Source organism: Tenebrio molitor, chromosome 1 (assembly GCF_963966145.1).
Source record: "Tenebrio molitor chromosome 1, icTenMoli1.1, whole genome shotgun sequence".
Taxonomy (NCBI): Eukaryota; Metazoa; Arthropoda; class Insecta; order Coleoptera; family Tenebrionidae; genus Tenebrio; species Tenebrio molitor.
Window position 1 is genome coordinate 22,349,001 of NC_091046.1, and position 18,519 is coordinate 22,367,519.

The following is an 18,519-nucleotide window of genomic DNA, read 5'->3' on the forward strand; positions in this document are numbered from 1 at the left end:
CGTAGCATATACAAAATTTTGGAGGTGACCCCAGAGGAAGAAATCACAGGGATTAAGGTCAGGTGACCGGGGGGGCCAAGTAATCGCGCCACCTCTACCAAATCCATCTATTTGGATGTCTCGTTACACCAGTCCCGTACTATCCTACCAAAATGTGGAGGAGCGCCATCCATTTGTAGCCACATTTGCCTCGATGTTGCAAGGGGCAAATCTTCAAGCAAAACTTGAGTCATTTTGAAAAAATTGTAGAAAATTTTCTGCATTCACTCTGGCAGGTAGCGCAAAAGGTCCTACGAGGTTATTATCAATGCCCCAGCCCACAAATTAATTCCGAAGCGATGCTGGTGTGCAGATGCCAAGGTGCCCAGATATGATTATTGTGTTGATTAAAAATGCCATCTTGAGAAAAATATTATTCATCTGTCCATAAAATGTTTTGAATAAACCTAGGATCGATTTTGTGACGTCCAAGTAGCCATTCACAAAATTCTATTCTGAGGGGATAATCACCTGGACGAAGAGCTTGCACTTTAACATAGTGATAAGGGTGATAATGTTTGTCAGCCAGGATACCTTGTACCGTGCAATAGTCTACGTCTACGTGAAACTCTGGCGCCAATCCTCGTATACTTCGTCCTACATCAGATTTAAAATTTATTGAAATAAATGATTAAAGTACAACTTTAAAATCTTGTAGCCATGGAAATAATCAACATAATTTATGAAACAATTATAACTAGTTGATAGTTGCCAAAATGAATTAGTTTACTGTAGCTGAATATGCAGATATTGTTTATCTCTACCTATAGGTATTGTGATGGTAACGGTCTTCAGGCGTCTAAAGAGTATCGCCGAGATTTACTGGTAGACGTCAACCTTCTCACAGAGTTTTCGTTATAGGCAGTATTTTTGTTTTATAGTGTATATGTATATTTCAATAAAATTTAAATCTGATGTACTGTAAATAAACAAAATAAGAGCTATATTTATGTAACATTTTTTTCTTAAAATGACTTCCCGAACACAATGTCAAAGTTTTTTACACCTATTATAAACCACCCTGTATATTAAATATTTTTAATATTTGCTAAAATAATTAAAAGAGTAGGCTATGTTTACAAATCAGTGATAGGTAATACATTCATTTTCCGATCAGAAGGCGGTAAGTAAGAAAATTGGAAAGCTTTTTTCCAAGCTGTCGCCTTGGAAATAGAATCTAAAAAAAAAATGTTTTTGACATTTACCCACTCTTGATACTTAAATAACTATGTAATAAGCGTTTTGGCTTTAACGTTTCTATTTTTAGGCCATTAAGCAACTTCGTAAAGAAGTAGTCGATGGAATGAAGATTTTAATGAAACTTGCCAAAGATAAACAAACAAATGGTATGTTGCCAATATGTGAAGATATGATTAGTAAGACCAGGATTCTTCTTAGTCTTTGGGATCCTGGACTTGTTGAAGAAGCACTTAATTTTATTGAAGAGTATAAATTAGTAATAACAAACGACTCAGGCGTTGGTGAAGGTTTTAATATGGATAATAATGAAAAATTTGTCTTGGTATTATCTCCTTTTAAACGAATTACACAACAACTTACTTCACTTGATTTAAAAAGTCCTGATTTTGACGATTTCGGTACTCCTTGTACACCTAATAATATTGATGACGTTTGGAAAAACTTAGAGCCAAATGACTCATATACTAAAGAAAGTAATTTATTAAATACCAGTGAAGGTGTTAAAAGTCTGTGCTCAGATATGCACAGTCCCGATGATACCAACTTTGTTATTTTTCCTGATTGCGAAGACAGTCAAAACGAAACATCTTTAGAGAATTTAAGTTGCAAATCATTAGAAAGTTCCAATGGAAACAAATCAAAATTTGTGGAACAAGATACAAGTCGAATATTTCTAGACACAAATGTGATGTGCAGTTCACCATCTGCAAATTATTATAAACCAACTGATGAACCTGAACCATGGGATATAACTCAACTGAACATCGAAGCTAGTGTGATGTGTTTAGTGAGTAAAGTAAAATTCTTATGTGGAAGATGCGGTAGTCCGGCCGTTCGATTAAGACAAAACTCAAGTATTTTTCCGAGAACTGTAATTATAGATCAACCAATAAGTAATGTGAACAAAGATAAAATAAACAATGAGTATGTCAAAGATACGAATGCTATTTCTAAAGCTGTCAATCGTGTCACCAAGGTTGTAAAAAATGGAAATAAGTTTACCGACGGATTAGATCTAAATAAAATTGTTGATTGGGCCGCAGAATTGCGACCTAGTATGAGAAAATTGCGGCAGGCAATGGATGGTCTCTTAAAAACAGCACGACTTACACATTCTGTATTTCGAGTACAAGAAGATCCTAAAGCGGCTCAAAGAGTTTGTAATGTACAATATAGACGCGACGTCTGTTTTTCACAATCGGTAAGTACTTTAGTCTATTTTTAGTGAAGTGGTATTTAGTGTTTAATGTACTTATCGTATGATCAAAAAGTCTTTGGATCGCTATACCAATGAAATGTAAAAACCATCTATAGAATTATTTATTTCTACTGTCCGTAGTTTTTATACAGGGTGTTTCTGAAATAAGTACATTAATTTTAACTGGTAATAGAACTCATCAAAAGGAACAACTTTTCTCTCTGCCATTTTGGCGAAAAACGTTGCGTAGTGGCTTAAAAAAATAGGAAAGATTTTCCTAAAACCGTTCATATCTCCAAAACTAAACTACCTAAAAACGTGAAACAACCAGATTCTTACGAAGTGGATTTTTTGCTATACGGGTAGATTTCTTTGAATTTCGATTTCTGCGTTAAAACACGTTTTCTGGATGAAAATGGACGTTTTTTTCATATTAGCGCTGATCTCAATTAGCCATTGCAGTATTTAGTGGCGTAGGGTTATTTTAGTGAAAAATCTCTCCAATTTTTTTTGGAATTAAACATCGTTTTTCCGCAAAATGGTATATAGAAAAGTTGTTCCTTTTGACGAGTTCTATTACCAGTTAAAATTAATGTACTTATTTCTGTTACACGTTGTATACCATTCACGATTGTTTCAAATTCGGACTATCTATGAAAATCTGACATTTTAGTTGGCAGTATTGTGATTTGTCATTATAAATGTATTTTAGGTTATAATTCAACTGAACACTGCTCCGAGGTTATTACATTATTACATTTTTTAAACAATTGACGCATTAGGAACAATAATCGTAAAATTTTAATTTAAATGAAACATACATATTTGTAGGGCAGTTCTGGGCAAATTATTATTAACTAAATTAATGACGAAATTGACAACAATGCGAATATTTAAAAACGAAACGTCATATGACAGGACCTGTCGCCAATCTAACAAAAAAATATCTTGGCCTGCTGCGTGTTTAAAACAATCGTGAACGAATTATATGTGTATTTCAAAGTAGGGCTAATCTCTCACGGAACTCATTTAAACATAATAAACTCAATTACCATTGTCACCAGGATTTCCATTACTGCAGTATGATTTAATAATAAATTATGTTCTCTTTGAAACATTTTGAATTATAACCTGCTGACTTGAAAGTAAATGTCAAAAATAATTGAAATACCTACTCCTAATTTCATAGATAACTTGTTAATTCCACGGCAACCTTGATCTAAAGACTTTTTGATCATACGATATAACGGGTGTTTTTTTAAATTTGGCGTCGAAGTAGGCGTTGAATTATCGATTGTGAACGCACTATACAGGTTACGAATCACGGATCAGCTGTTTAAATCTTACCCTTTTACACGAGTGGTGCGATCTCAATTGACTCTCTAACGCCTACTTCGACGCCAATTTTAAAAAAACACCCTTTATAGAATTGGATGGACGCGTAAGTGTCTTTATATTTCGATTATGCAGATCTAAGAATGATATGAATTGAATTTCCATTTTGTAAGTTATCGATTTAGTGATCCTGTTTTACAGAAATGGTGCGCAACTCTCGGATTTGGGTAGATGTAGTGAAAATAATAATAAAGTTGGTATAAAAAAATGTATTGTGAGATAACCCTGTAAAGATATTCACTCTTGAATTTAAGTATTGAAAGTCGATTTGTTATGATAACTTTATTTAGTGCAGTCGACCAAAGGGAAAGAGATCTGTCCTCAAAATTGTAAGAACGAAAACAACAGGACCGATGTAAAGTTTGTAACTTTTAGGGATTCGGGAGCAGAGCACTAGTTGGCCATTTTTTGAATTTATGAGACCTTTACGAGGACAAATGTTCTACTAATGTCATTGTTATACCAGATGGTTAACAACTGTTCAACCAAAGCTGACTCCAATAAAATTGATATATTTTTTACAAGCCCCGCCGAACTTAGATCTGTTCTGACATATGCCTCTTAGTAAGAGTATTTATAAGCTGGTAGTAAGTGTGATTCCTAATGGGAAAGTAGTCCTGCTGCTACTCATTCCACTTACTGCCTTAACTGATGATAGCTTGCCTGTAATTAGGTCATTACCTGTTGGCAAGCTCAACTAAATAATAATAGTAATAAACGTATAGTTGCTTGCAACTGTCAGAACAAAACTGACACATTTTTACAATTTTTTCATAGTGTGAAACCTTCTTACAAGAGATACCTAGGTTAGAATTATGGTCAAAATTCAATGAGATTTTTAGAAATTATTTGATAGGTATTGTCAAGTAGACAATTAACTGACAAATGGACAACACTAAATTTACATTAGGAAAATTTTCACTTCCCGTTTTTTTTTGCAACCAACTGTACTTACGTTTCATTTTGATTCGCGCCATAAATAATCAAATTGATCATTCGAAGCAACAATTTATTCTTAATTTATTATCCAACACCGCAGTACACGTCTTGTGTGAGATACGACGAAATTGAAGTGTTTTTTTGAACGTCTGTGTACTATGGGTCCAACGATTTTCACGTCAGACGGAAAAAAGTGTCTATAGCAGAATTTAGGTACATTTGTCTTACAAGGAGAGGTCGCCAGATGTGCGACGGGTTTTTGAACAAAACCCCTGAATGGAAACGCCCGAACGTTCATAAATTTACGAGAAAAAAAATGGCCAATTTTGACGTGTTTCTCGCGTCGGTGGGCTAAAGCGGCTCGCTCGCTCTTTTTTCCGGAGTTTTTTTTGCTGAAAGAAAGAAAACGCATTACTAGAACCTTCTTTATAATTTTGTTGTTTTTAATTAAATGTAAATAAAATAAAGTTTTAAATTTTTTATTTTAAACGCCTTTAGCCCACTATTTTGTTTCTCGTAAATTTACGAGCGTTCGGGCGTTTCCTTTCAGGGTGGTGATATGGACAGTTGGGGCAACTACCCTGATTTTTTTCGAAGGTAAAATAACAAGTCCTAATTTTACGAAAACTTTTTGCTCGAGCTAAAGCTCTCGGGTCTAACCAGAATAAAAATGCCCAAATTCAACTCGTAAAATTGTCTACAGCAAAAATGTTTAAGTGAAAATTGGGAAATTTATTTATAATACGTACATACAGTTATTAAAAACAATTTGAAAATCTGACAAGAGTAGCATGCAATTTTAATCACTTTTGACAGATGACAGAGTTTAACCGCGATAAACATTTTTGATTGGATGAAAGCAACGGCTCTGATTGGCTGAACACGCACGTTTGATGTATATGGGAATTAATCGTTCAAAAAGCCGTGGACCATCTGGCGACCTCTCCTGGTTAGTTGCACCGAAATTTGAATGAGATGTTTAATGTTCAATAGCTTAAATGACTTTTCAAAATTGACTGAAGTTTCGAAACCCCACTCTTTTCCCAATTCGTTGGGAAATGAAAAATTTTCTTAATTGGTGACAAATGGTGTATTATACAGACTGATCCACGTAACTTGCCGACCCAAACGAATTAAGTAGGTAATACGTTATTCAGTTATAACTTGATACCTTTATTTACTCTGAAATCTGGACACTCCTGGCGTTATTGACAATCACTTGACAATTATTTTTTGTATAATTCTGAAATCTATTGGGTAATGCATAAAGTACATAATATTTTTGTAGTTATTTATGGTCTACTCGTAAGTGGGTTATTTAAGATATTACCCACGAGAGGTATTATAAACCCGAGACAAATGGAAAAACAACGAGGTTTTAATTAATAAAAAAAATCAAATAAATAAATAAAAATTAAAAACTTAATATTTTGTCATTTGACACTTGTGACAATTTAAATAAAGCATTATTTAGAAGTATGTACTGCCGCGAGCAAAAAATTTTGATCCTCTGGAATGTATGGAAGGATTTCTGGTTGCATATACCTGTTTTAATTTACAGTTGGAAATTTTTACCGAAACTCGACCAAACAGGTAACAGTATTAGGCATTCACGATCTTGTTGGGACCGAGTTAGCTATGACCATCTAGTGTTTTTGTTGGCAGTACTTCGGTGATAACTAAATTCCCTAAAGGAAATTGACACTTTGTGTGTTACTCTCGTGTCAAAAATGGATTACTCCCTAGAATTCGAACTTTTAGGGAAATAACGTTTTTCATGTTGTGTGTAACTAGAATTTTCAAAAGTTATTTTGAATGCCTAAGGTTGGTTACTTTGAATTGAGAGATTAAATCCAAATAAATATGCCGCCAGTAACCAAAATTGATTGTGAAACGAAAAATCATCACTTAGCGAGAAATTAGTCATTTGCAACTGTTACAATTAATTTGCTATCTTACATTTTTGGGATATCTTTTGTTTGTCACCAGAAATCACATAGCCTCCAACCTAACCAAATTTATGGCAACCTAGTAACGAATATCCCTAAATCCTAGGGAGTAATCCATTTTTGACACGAGAGTAGATTACGTTGTTTTCAGTTTAGGGTTATATTTTCTGAATAGGTACATTGTTGCTGGATCTCTTAAATCTGGTCTGTCCTTTTTAAATAGCATCCTTTAATGGAAATTTTTTGTCGTAACAAAATTATTTTGGCAATTTTGACTTTTCCTTTGACGGAAATTAAAATTATTTTTACACACTTAATAAATCATTTATTTTTTTATGAATATTAAAATAATAAATCTGGCAATGCGGTGGTAACAAAATGTCGAACAGACACTGACAAAAAAAAGTTGCATCACTGAATCAGTTAGTCCAACATGAAAAGAAAAAATCATAGCCAGCTCGGTCCTAAAAAGATCGTGAATGCCTAATACTGTGTGTCCATTTTCCGTTATAGAAAACACGATTACGATTCAACGATGAATCTTTTATGTTCTGAAGTAAAAACCATTTTTGTGCTAAGTAATTATTGTTGATCGCACCGTATTTACAAATATCATCTTTTAAACAAAAATACTTATTTCTATGGTTCGAATACAATATAATCAACAAAGAGATCGGGAGCGCCTATGGAAAACAAAACTTCTAAACACGTGTGGCGCAGCTTCAATCATACTAACAGGGAAGAATGAAAAAAAAATTGGTACTATTACGGCCAAAAAATGTCGTCCACCCCATTTCCTGTCATTTCACAAAAATTGGGTGTAGTTTAACCTCTATTGTCATTATGATTGACGTTTGCAAATTACAGTTTGAAATTTATTAGGTACTGTCACCCATCAGAACATTGATACAATATGTCAACTTGTGAAGTGAGGTTATTCGTTCTTAAAGGCTGCTTTAGAGCATACGTGAGTGGAATGACAGTTGTGGACGAAATTTTTTGTCCGCCATAGTACCTTATACAGTGAGCGGCAAAAGTAAAATTTGTCATTTTCTCAAAGAAATTGTTATCCAAGGTACCAATTTTTTTTATTAATCGTTTAGGTAGTAGTAAGGTCTATCAGAAAAAGAAGAAAAAAGTCAGTGTTGTCATTAAAAAAAAATGGTGATGACGTCATAGCTCAAAAATGGATGACGTCATGAACAAGTGAAGCAACTTAAAATAAGCACCATGAGAAATAAAAATCGACCTGTTTCAGCATTTTTGACATATGTCATTAGTTTTGAAATTACTGAATTAATTTCATAAGTGGTTTTTACACTGTATATTCCGCCTCTGTAGTTGATAGGGCGACAGTTTTCTGTTTTTTGAGTCCCAAGACACAGGTCTTCCATTTAATAAAAATACGAATCCGCTGTAGGATCTTCTGTTTTCCGGACAGCTTCCCCAATCGGCATCGACGAAACCCTTGATTGGGCCGGCATTGGATCCATAGGTTAAACCCATACCCATGGTACCCTTTAAATAACGCAGGACTCTCTTCGCCGCCTTCCAATGTTCCTCCTTGTAATAGTTATTGAACTGTTTTAAACAGCTCACAGCGAAAGAAATGTCAGGCCTCGTAGTTGTAGCTAAATAGGTTAGCGCCCCTACAAGTTCGCGGTAGGGAAGTTTGAGATCCTCTACGGTCTGTTCGCCGTTTCTCTTCAACTTCGTGCTCAAATCCACTGGGGTTCCAACGGGTTTACATTCAGACATACCAAAACGTTCAAGTACGTCAGCTACGTAACCTCTTTGATGCATCGTAACCTGGCCGTCGACCTGACTGAATTTAACTCCCAAGCAGTGCTTTACGTCTCCGAGATTCTTAATCTCGAACTGATCGGCCAACATTCTTCTTATTTCGCTGATCCTTTTCAGGTCTCGAGAAGCAACTAAAATATCGTCAACGTAAACAGCTATTAATGTCACACCTTCCCCTGAACCGATGCGAAACAAACAAGGATCCGATGCCGTTGGAATTGCTCCATAATTCTTCAGTGTTTTGTTCAACTTACAATATCAACTTCTACCGGCTTGGCGCAGTCCATAGAGAGATTTCTTCAGTAGACAAACCTTGTCTCCTTTACGAAATTCTTGAAGCATTCTTTTAGCCTTCAGTCCAGTTGAGCTGTTGCCTTCAGATTCGCTGATCTCCCCCAGGAATTTTTCGAGTCCTTCGGTGCTTTCATGAAAATTTCTTCTTCCAATTCTCCGTTGAGATACGCGGTTTTCACGTCGAATTGTTTAATTTTCATCCCATACTGAGCTGCCAGAGAGGCCACAAGACGAATGGAACTAAATCGGGCTACAGGTGCAAATGTTTCTGAGAAATGAATGCCTGGTTTTTGGCTAAAACCTTGAGCCACCAATCTAGCTTTTCTCCTCTCAAAAGTTCCATCAGCTCGGTATTTGTTCCTGAGAACCATTCGGCTTCCAATGACTTGAGTGTCACGAGGTCGATTGACTAATTTCCAAGTATAATTTTTCAAGATAGAGTTCATTTCTTCAACCATGGCAGTCACCTGCGTCCGGCCCCGTCAAAGCTTGCTTCATGGGTACCTCGCAAGTTAAAACAAAGTCTGTATTGTTTGCTTCTTCTTGAGGTATTTCGTTATACACTTTCTTTGGCCTTCCAGGTGCTCCCGTTCTAACCAATTTAGGTCTACCTAGCCCTCTTCTTGACCCTTGTTGTTCTTGTACAACATTTTCTTCATCGCGTACGACTTCCCCTTCTTCATCTGCTACTTCATCATCTCGTTCTACTTCTAATTCCTGTGAAACGTTCTGTTGGAGCATTGGGTGAACGTCGACGTCGATTGTTTGGGGTCCAGTAATTTCTGGCTCTTCTTCCAGGAGTACATCTGTTTCATTTTCTTCAATTCTTTCATTCAATTCTATAAATTTCACATCTCGACTGATCTCGACTTTTCTTTCTTCCGGTATCCAAATGCGATATGCTTTCGATTCTTCCGAATAACCGACTACGATTCCTTCCTTGCTTCGACAAGTTAATTTTCCCTTGCCAGGTGATCTGTTCAGACAAAACACCTTAGATCCAAAAATTCGCAAGTGCTTCAGATTTGGCTTCTTCCGGTCCACATCTCATATGGGGTTTTTCCATTTAAATTTTTGGACGGACATCGATTCCTCAGATAATTCGCTGTATTTACAGCTTCGGCCCAAAAAGATGATGGAAGACCTGATTCAATTAACAAAGATCGTTCCATATCCAGAAGAGTTTGATTTATACGTTCCGAGATGCCATTTTGTTCCGGATTGTAAGGAACTGTCAGTCGTCTGGTGATCCCACGTTTTTTGAGTAACTTCTCAAAGTCGTTATTTATACTGGGACATTTTTTTAACTCTGAACATAGTCCATACTTATTTCCTATGTTCAATTTTAAAAAACACAGATCAATGCATTGTGAGTTGCTATGCAACCAACTATACCGAACACCAGAGATTTTGAAATAATGTTAAAAATTGTTCCGATTGATGGAATCATGTGTTGCATTGGAAATGTCACGCACATTTCTAATGCTTTGATTGGCATAGTATGACTGCATTATGTGTATTTCTTCTTCAAACAACTTGACCACTTTGTTAAACTGTCAAGTACTTATTTTCGTTACCTTGGTTACGTGATTACATACATACATGCATTGACCTGTGCTTTTTAAAACTGAACATAGGGAATAAGTATGGGCTATGTTCAATCTTAAAAAAATGTCCCGGTATACTCGGTACCATTATCGGACTGGATGCACTTGACCGTTCTTTCTTTTTGATTTTCCATGAGATTAATGACTTCAAATGTTTTCTCGACGACTTCTGTTTTGGATTTCAAGAATCTGACTTCACACCAGTGAGACTGATCATCAATAAATTCGAAAAATATTTTGCCTTACCATCCGATTCAGTGCGAAATGGTCCACATAAATCCGTATGAATTATGTCCAAAGAATTCGTTTTTCGGTCTGAAGACTTCGGAAAGGAAGTACGAGTCATTTTTTCCTTGCAACACACTTCACAAGTAGTGTTGCGACTGGTTGAATCGAGTGCTTCTACGCCTTTAATGGATCCGTTTGCTATAGCTTTGACTAGGTCGTTGTAGTTGACGTGTCCTAAACGGCGATGCCAAATTTCCAACAACGAAAAATTGTCGTTACTTGAAGTAAACGCCGAGTTTCTTGGTACACGCGCGAAGTACAAGTCCCCGACTCGATCTCCATTAATTTCACGTTTCCATCCGCGCCGAATACTAATGCATGGTTCTTTTTAAATAAAATCTCACACCCTTTGTCCGCTATTTTGCTTACGGACAACAAATTCGTGCGTAAATCTGGTACATGTAACGTGTTATCCAAGGTAACGTTCTTCACTTCTCCGAAGACATCGGCTGTAAAAGATGCGACCCTAGCACCTACAATTTTTGTCGATTGATTGTTCGCGAGATTCAAATTGACATTCGACACCTTTTTCTTGTTTGTTGTTTCGTGGTTCGTTCCTTAAATGTGAGGTAGGTCCGCTACCTAAACACCATTTATGTTCACGCCCATTAACAAACGATTCGACATGTGCACAAAGTGATACATTTTCTGCATTTTTCGCATGTTTTCCTGAATTGTTATTGTCTTTATTCTTCTCCTTCTTATACGTACACTCATTTGCTTTGTGACCGTATTTACCGCACTTGTGACAACGAAATTTGAACTTTCCATTTTCGTTTGAAGAAGTTCGTGAGAGTTCTTTTTCAGACTGTTTCCAATTCGGTTTGTTCTGCCTGTACCATGATTTTTTCGACGAGAACATAGCGTTTTCTGGAACACACCGCATACAGTTCTCTCGCGCGTCGTTTTCTTCGATTATTTTTTCCCTTAAAAATTTTCGAATTTGGACGGTAAGCTATAAAGTAGCATGATGGCTAACAAATCCGGATTAATTTCGACGTCCATTTCACCAAGTTTGTCCACGGCATCAAAAAAACCATTAAAGTGTACACGTACGTCGCCTCCTTCATCCATACGCTGTTTTAGCAGCGTCGCCTTTCGAGCAGGTCCCTTGGGTTGGTATATGCTCTCTAATTTAACCCAGACTTCTCGAGCTGTGGTGCAACCCTTTACTTGTTTCAATTCCGATGGGCAAATACTCAAAATTATTTCTGATCTGGCTATACATATTGTCCCCTTTAATCCAGGCTGCTATCTCCGTTTGGCTTGTCTCTGCGGCTGTAGGTTTTACACATTCTTCATTTGCGTAGTCCCATGCGTCGTTCTTTGCATTTGCATCTTCCAAGTGTCGTAATTGTCTTTGGACCGTTTCACGCATGGATTTGCTGTCCAAAGACAATTGGTTCCATGACAAATCGGCCCTGCCAAATCAACGCCCGACAATTCAGCGTATGACGATTCGGCGTAACGACAAATCGGCGCAAAGACAACTCGGCGCAAAGACAAATCGGCGCAACGACAAATCGGCGCTAATGTTGAATAATCAAAATATCGAATATCAGCAGAGTGCACAAAATGAGGAAGCGCGTTTTCTTGCAAGTCAGTCAGCATCAAAATGACAAGTCTTGTAATAGTAGAAAGTGAGGTTACGAATACCGCTACACTTATTTCCATTGGTTTAACTCATCGAAGTTACTTTACCTAAAGGTCAACATCTTTGTTGTCTCACAGGACGCAGAATTCCTTTACGCAGTGACGTCACTGTGCGGCAAAGACCATCCTTATTTGTAAAGGTCCATTACTAATCGTTCCTATATTTCGGTACATCTTACGAAGATGTCTAATTAATTTTTAAAATGTCATCATAACGCATAACCTAACTTTTTTGACGTTAAAAGACTGCTGTCATTCTGATAAACAAAATTCCCTGAAACTGATGTCTTCCTCGTCGCACTTACGACATTTGCATTTGTTATCTTTGTTCCACAATAAACTCACGCCAGGAATGTAATGGCGCTACCTTAACACGTAGTGTGTTGATCTAGTGACCTTAGTGCGCCGATTTGTCTTTGTGACGATTTGTCTTTGCGCCGAATTGACGTAGCGCCGAAACGACGTGCGCCGATTTATCCGCGCCGAAATGACGTGATACCGCGTGAAACACTTGCGGCACACATTTTCGTCAAAATTAAAATTCCGACACAAGATGACACGACTTCCGACTCGCGATTTTTGTATTCACGGGTTTCTAGGATTTCTGGGCACCAAAACCTGTTAGCAAAGTATGGTCAACGAAGTAGGTATGTTTTATTAATAAATTGCTTTATTAACGGAAGTACAAATTAACTTGACACATACAAAAATATAAAATTAATAGCAACTTGTTTTCTCGTCGTGCACTATTACTACTGTGTCGACCACTGACCTGCTAAGTCGCTATTTCTAACAGTTTCCATTTAAAAAAACTATCGATGACGTCAAAACTCGAAAACAAATGACTGCTTGGAATTTTCGTTGGTACTAAAACATGTATTTTTATAAACTAAAATTGACATATCCAAAGATTTTTTTGAGAAAAATTTTGTTTAATTTTTAAGGAATTTATTCCATACATTTGCTGCCCACTGTATAATCGATTCACGATGAATGTGAATATACAGGGTGTCTCACAGAGTGTGGTATACAGTGCCTTTTTTAAAGCTGGCTATAGAGCTTTTTCTAATTTGCTGTTTTAACAAAGCTGTTAAAGCATTCGTTTTGAATGCGTTAATAAGCTATTAACACATCCGAAATCTAGGAACTTTTTTCAGTTGGTAACACACATTGCTGGCAAGATTGACTCTGGTATTCTCTGCTATTTGCGCATTTCTGGATAATTCATCTTTATTTGCAATTTCATTTGCGAAAAGTGACAATTATGTTTAGTCTAGATTCAAATTTAGAATTTTACTTTAAATATTAACCATGAAATAAATGTGTCACCAATTGTCACAAAATTTCCTAAATTACCAAAATTGATTTAATTTGTAAAAAACATGTATGTAATATGCAAATTAGAAAAAATAGCATTAAAAAACTCGTTTTATAAAACATAAGAGCACAACTTGCCTTGATTATTTTGTTTTTACATACCTGAAAAACAACGTGTTCAAAAACAGGCCTGGCACAATTCCCGAATTAATATAACTGCAATTTAATTGATTTTGCGAGGGTCATTTGAAAATTGATCGTTGGATCGGTAATTCGCTAGTTTCGATTTATAAACAAGTTGCATGCTCACCGTTGAATAAAGGCCCGCCCGGGAGTTTTAAATCTCATTGTTTTGTCTACTGAAATTTTTGGTCACAGCCAACTCTAATTTTTTTTTCGATCTTACGGTACAAATAAATAAAGTTAATGCACATATTATTAGTTGGTGGTCATTGTTCGATTTCAAATCCCTTTAGAGCTTGATCGAGATGTGGTATCACAAACATAGCTGCAGAAATAATTTCAGTTCATTACAGCAATAAAAGGGGACTTACCTCAAGATTGTGGTGAATGTAGATAAATATTTCTAATAAATTATTGATTTTATCCAACACCTGTTTATTATGAAGTCATAATAATGCCGATTCTGAATATATTATGAGGTCTATAAAACACTAGTGGACCCCATAATTAAACTGTTTTTATTAAACAGTTTATAGAGTATTGACAAAATCTCCTGATTTCTTCGGTAGCAAACTCGATGTGACTTCTTCAACATCTTTCGCAACATGGCAACCAGTTCATAGGCTACCAGCTTTTAAATGATTATGTTTTAAGAACTGTTACAGAAGAAGGTGTTGGATAAAACTATGTATTACATTAAAAAATACAATCCTGGTAGTTTTTGATGAGATATTATCCAAGAAAACTACATATTTAAAACCGAAACGTTATTGCGGCAGTAGGTACTCGATAAAATCTGACGTCAAGGCATTGTTGTCTTTTTTTTTGCTGAGCAATTAACTTTAATTACAGAACTTTAAATATAATATTTATTTGATTATTACAACAATAAAATGATGCAAAAGCTCCCAAACAATGGGGACCATTTAACATTTTTATTTTTGAGAAAATCATTATGTTGGGAAACAATGGTATTGAGGTTTTCGACCACATTTTTCCTCACAAACCTACCCTGACATACTTGGGAAACCATTCCCTAACACCCTGTATAACTGTTTATGTAACGTTACTTTATTAAAGGTTCAAAATGTAAATTATTTGCCTCACTGCAATATTGACGTCTGTGCTTAAATGCATTTCTAATGTTAGCATTAGTGAATAACCTCATATAAAGTGCCTTTTTTTTAACGCCGGCCATAGGGATTTACATGACAAAAACTTTGGATCGTGTTAATAAGCTTTTTTGAAGGAATTTTTAAGTGAAATTTGACAGAATATTGGATTAGTATTTTATAAATCAATTTAAGTTTATTTTATACTACAGAATAAAATAATTACGGAATTAATTTAAAAAATAGTACTTTTAATTTGTTACATTATTTTTTGCCCAGAAGGTTTTATAATCGTTAGACAGTTTTTTATGATTTTTATTATCGTCTTGGTTAATGTCTTACAGCCTGTGGAAGACAGTTTGAACAATTTATGAAATGAAAATTCAAAAATAATTAAAATAGTTTAATATTGTTGAAGTAGAATTTTATTTATTTTGATGTAATTATGATTTCCTATGTTTTATGTTTATGAAATAAAACTGCACATTTTTCAGTCTATCCCATTCAATAATTTCTTTATTTGAAAAGGTGTCCATTGAAAATTATTACTGTTTGACGTTTGTTGGATTTACATTACGTCAGCCTACTTGGCAAGCCACGTGGTAAATTTAATAAACCTATTTTTGCTCTAATTCCGTGATTATTTTGTTTTGTACGATGGGCCGAACTGAAATTGATTTATAAAATACTAATCTAATATCCTACCAAATTTCACTTAAAAATTCCTATTAAAAAGCTCATTAACAGACCCTAAATTTTTAGCATGTAAATCCCTATGGCCAGCGTTAAAAAATAGGCAGTGTATAGTTTGTCCAGCGAGAGATTGGTTGACATAAAAAATCACTAAATTCTACATAGAGAAAGCAGTACCTAGCGCACGTAAAATTTGAAATATAATTAATGTATTCTAGTGCATTTTGTAGTGTTGGACTAATTTAATACAATTTAAAATCTCCCAATCTCTCGCTGGACGAATTATAGCAATATAATAATTGTGTTTGCATTTCTTTTTTTTTTAGCTAACATCTTTGGTGGCTGGATTAATGACGAGGCTTTGGTGTCACAAACCTCATCCTGCGTTTGTCACAATCTTAAGTACACTAGGCCCATTAGCATCATTTGAAAGTTTACTAAGTTACCATGGCAATGAAATTGATATGTGGGGAGATATGTCAATTGCAATTGAAGATCTCCGAACTGTGACGTTTACACTTGTTCGCTGTCCAAGTCCAGTTTCTTTGGAACCACAACCAATGCCTAAAGTAACAGGAAGTAGGAATTCCCTTACAGTTTCTCTTCCGGTACCAGATTCTTTATACAGTATGATTCCAAGTAGACAGATTTTATCCTTCCACGTTACTCCTGTATTTTTCAACATTGGGATTAATGAGATGGCGACGTTAGCTGAAAGTTTAGGAGCCACTCGAGCCCAAGAGGCTTCAAATATAGATAATTTTGTTAGATTAAACGAATACTACCTCCGATATCGAAAGTTAAATATTCCGGAAACATCAGATTTGTCCAATGATCGATTTCCAACATGTTCTTCTCAGTTGAAGTCTTTGTCAGAACTGATAGATGAATTGAAGTTGTCAGTCCATAATGGAAAATCGAAGAATGTGGGGATTTTACATTTGGCTTCCCAGATTTGTCGGCAAATGAAAGGTAATTTAATAAAATATAGTTTTAATGTTTATCAGTAACGTCAAAATGGTAACAAAATTATTTTTCCCACAGATTTTTTTTTTGCAAAAATTTTATCATAGATGTGATATAATACAGCATAGTCCAGTCAAATAGGGATTCAACCTCGGAATGAAAGATAATAAGCTGCAAATTTAACCTTTGTTTTGACATTTTATAAGTTGGCTCAAAAGTCTCATAGAATCTCGTGTCGTGTCTACAAATTTGGTCTTAAGCAATATTTTATACATTTAACCGTTCTTGAGATAGAGCGCGAAGAGTGGGGAGCATTTACCCGTATGTGTGATAACTGATAACGCTAGGCTTCATTACATATTAGATACTACGATTTGTAAAGCTAATTATTTACTAAAAATATTATAATTATGAAGAAACCTTAGTTATTTACTAATTAATATATCATACTTAGAGATATTAATGATATTATTCATAAATCTGCTTAGCAATATTGACTTCATTTATAATAATAATAAGATATTACAATGAAATAGTTTTTAATTATATGTTTTGTTATTTACCAACAGATTAGCGTAAATCTATTCCGATTCAAGTTTAAATGTGAGGGGAATTTTTTCTGTTATTTTATTATTAATAGCAAGCATGCAGCTTAATATTCCTCTTGTTCGTCACCGTCTTCTTCTTCTGGTCGCTCAACTTAAATTTCCAATTCATTATCATCATCATCCTCGTTGTTTGTTATATTCTGGCATATTCACTTTCTTCTTTAAGATCATCTGGATATGATGAAGCATTGAGGCATGCTTGTCCATTACACTCACCACAAACTGATGAGCATTGCAAGCCTAATTTTCTACATCCGCAACTCGAACCACAGCCTTTCTTGCAATTGCAAAATATCCTATAAAGCAGTTCTTCTGGTGCTGGTGGTAATAATGTTGTTGTCGGTTCCAGGATGTCATTTTGCAATATCCACCCCCATTCCTGGGCTTCTAAATTATTCCCTAACCAAGTTTGGATTTGGTACTAGACACGATTGAGCTGCTGCACTTGTAGGTGGAAGAGATGATAACTGCATCGGTTTGTTGAGTCTTGTTGATTTGATGAATTGCGTATATAGAAAATTGTCAATATTGTGTTCAGATTTTGGAGCATTATACATTGCTAAAAAGATACGTACCCTATTTTCAAAAATGTTTCTAGAGGACAGTTTTCTTGTTGAAATACTTGAGCTGATTGATCCAAATTGGAATGTTTTTCAAACATTTTAATGATTGACAGTAATATCCCTAGGTATTCAAGAGTTTACACATTTCAAAGAAAAAATACTTAAATTCTTTGCTACTTAAAATATAAGTATGATAGATAAAAATATAATTAAAATGTACCTATTTAAACTATATCATATTAATATAAATTAAGTACCTAAAATTAAAAAATTTAAAAATTTGTTACACAGTCTAGGACTGGTTTACAAATCTATGAGGGGCATGATGACCAACTCAATAGACCGGGACCAATGGCTTAACGTGACTTCCGAATCACGAGACAGAATATGGCCTTTTTTTTTTATTATTATTTAAATTTCGCCCTGGGTCGGAATCGAACCCGCGACCCTCGCGTCCCTGATTTTTATGAATAATACATAGTTATCTATTAATACCTACCTATATTAATTAGTAAATAATTAAGGTTTCTTCATATTATAATATTTTTAGTAAGTAATTAACTTTATAAATCGTACTATGTATTGGAGTCCATAGTTGACCTAGCGTTATCATCATACGGCTTACTCTTGGCGCTCTATCTCAAGAACGGTTAAATGTATCAAATATTTCTTAAGACAAAATTTGTAGAGAATTCTATGCTCTACAACTTTT

General features: G+C 35.2%; 1 protein-coding gene across 8 annotated transcripts in view; it reads left to right on the forward strand.

Moving 5' to 3' along the window:
• LOC138141307 (inositol polyphosphate-4-phosphatase type I A) overlaps positions 1–18,519 on the forward strand; it is a 210,560-nt gene that overhangs the window by 139,776 nt on the left and 52,265 nt on the right. For 7 of the 8 annotated variants that reach the window (XR_011163071.1, XR_011163070.1, XM_069062025.1 and 4 more), the window contains 2 exons: positions 1,307–2,440; positions 15,997–16,642. Coding sequence is in view for 6 of the 8 variants with exons in the window: in XM_069062025.1 (XP_068918126.1) it covers positions 1,307–2,440; positions 15,997–16,642 (1,780 nt within the window). In the remaining 2 variants the exon portion in view is untranslated. Of the gene's footprint in view, positions 1–1,306; positions 2,441–15,996; positions 16,643–18,519 lie in introns of those variants that run through there. The other variant, XM_069062029.1, reaches the window with a different exon arrangement.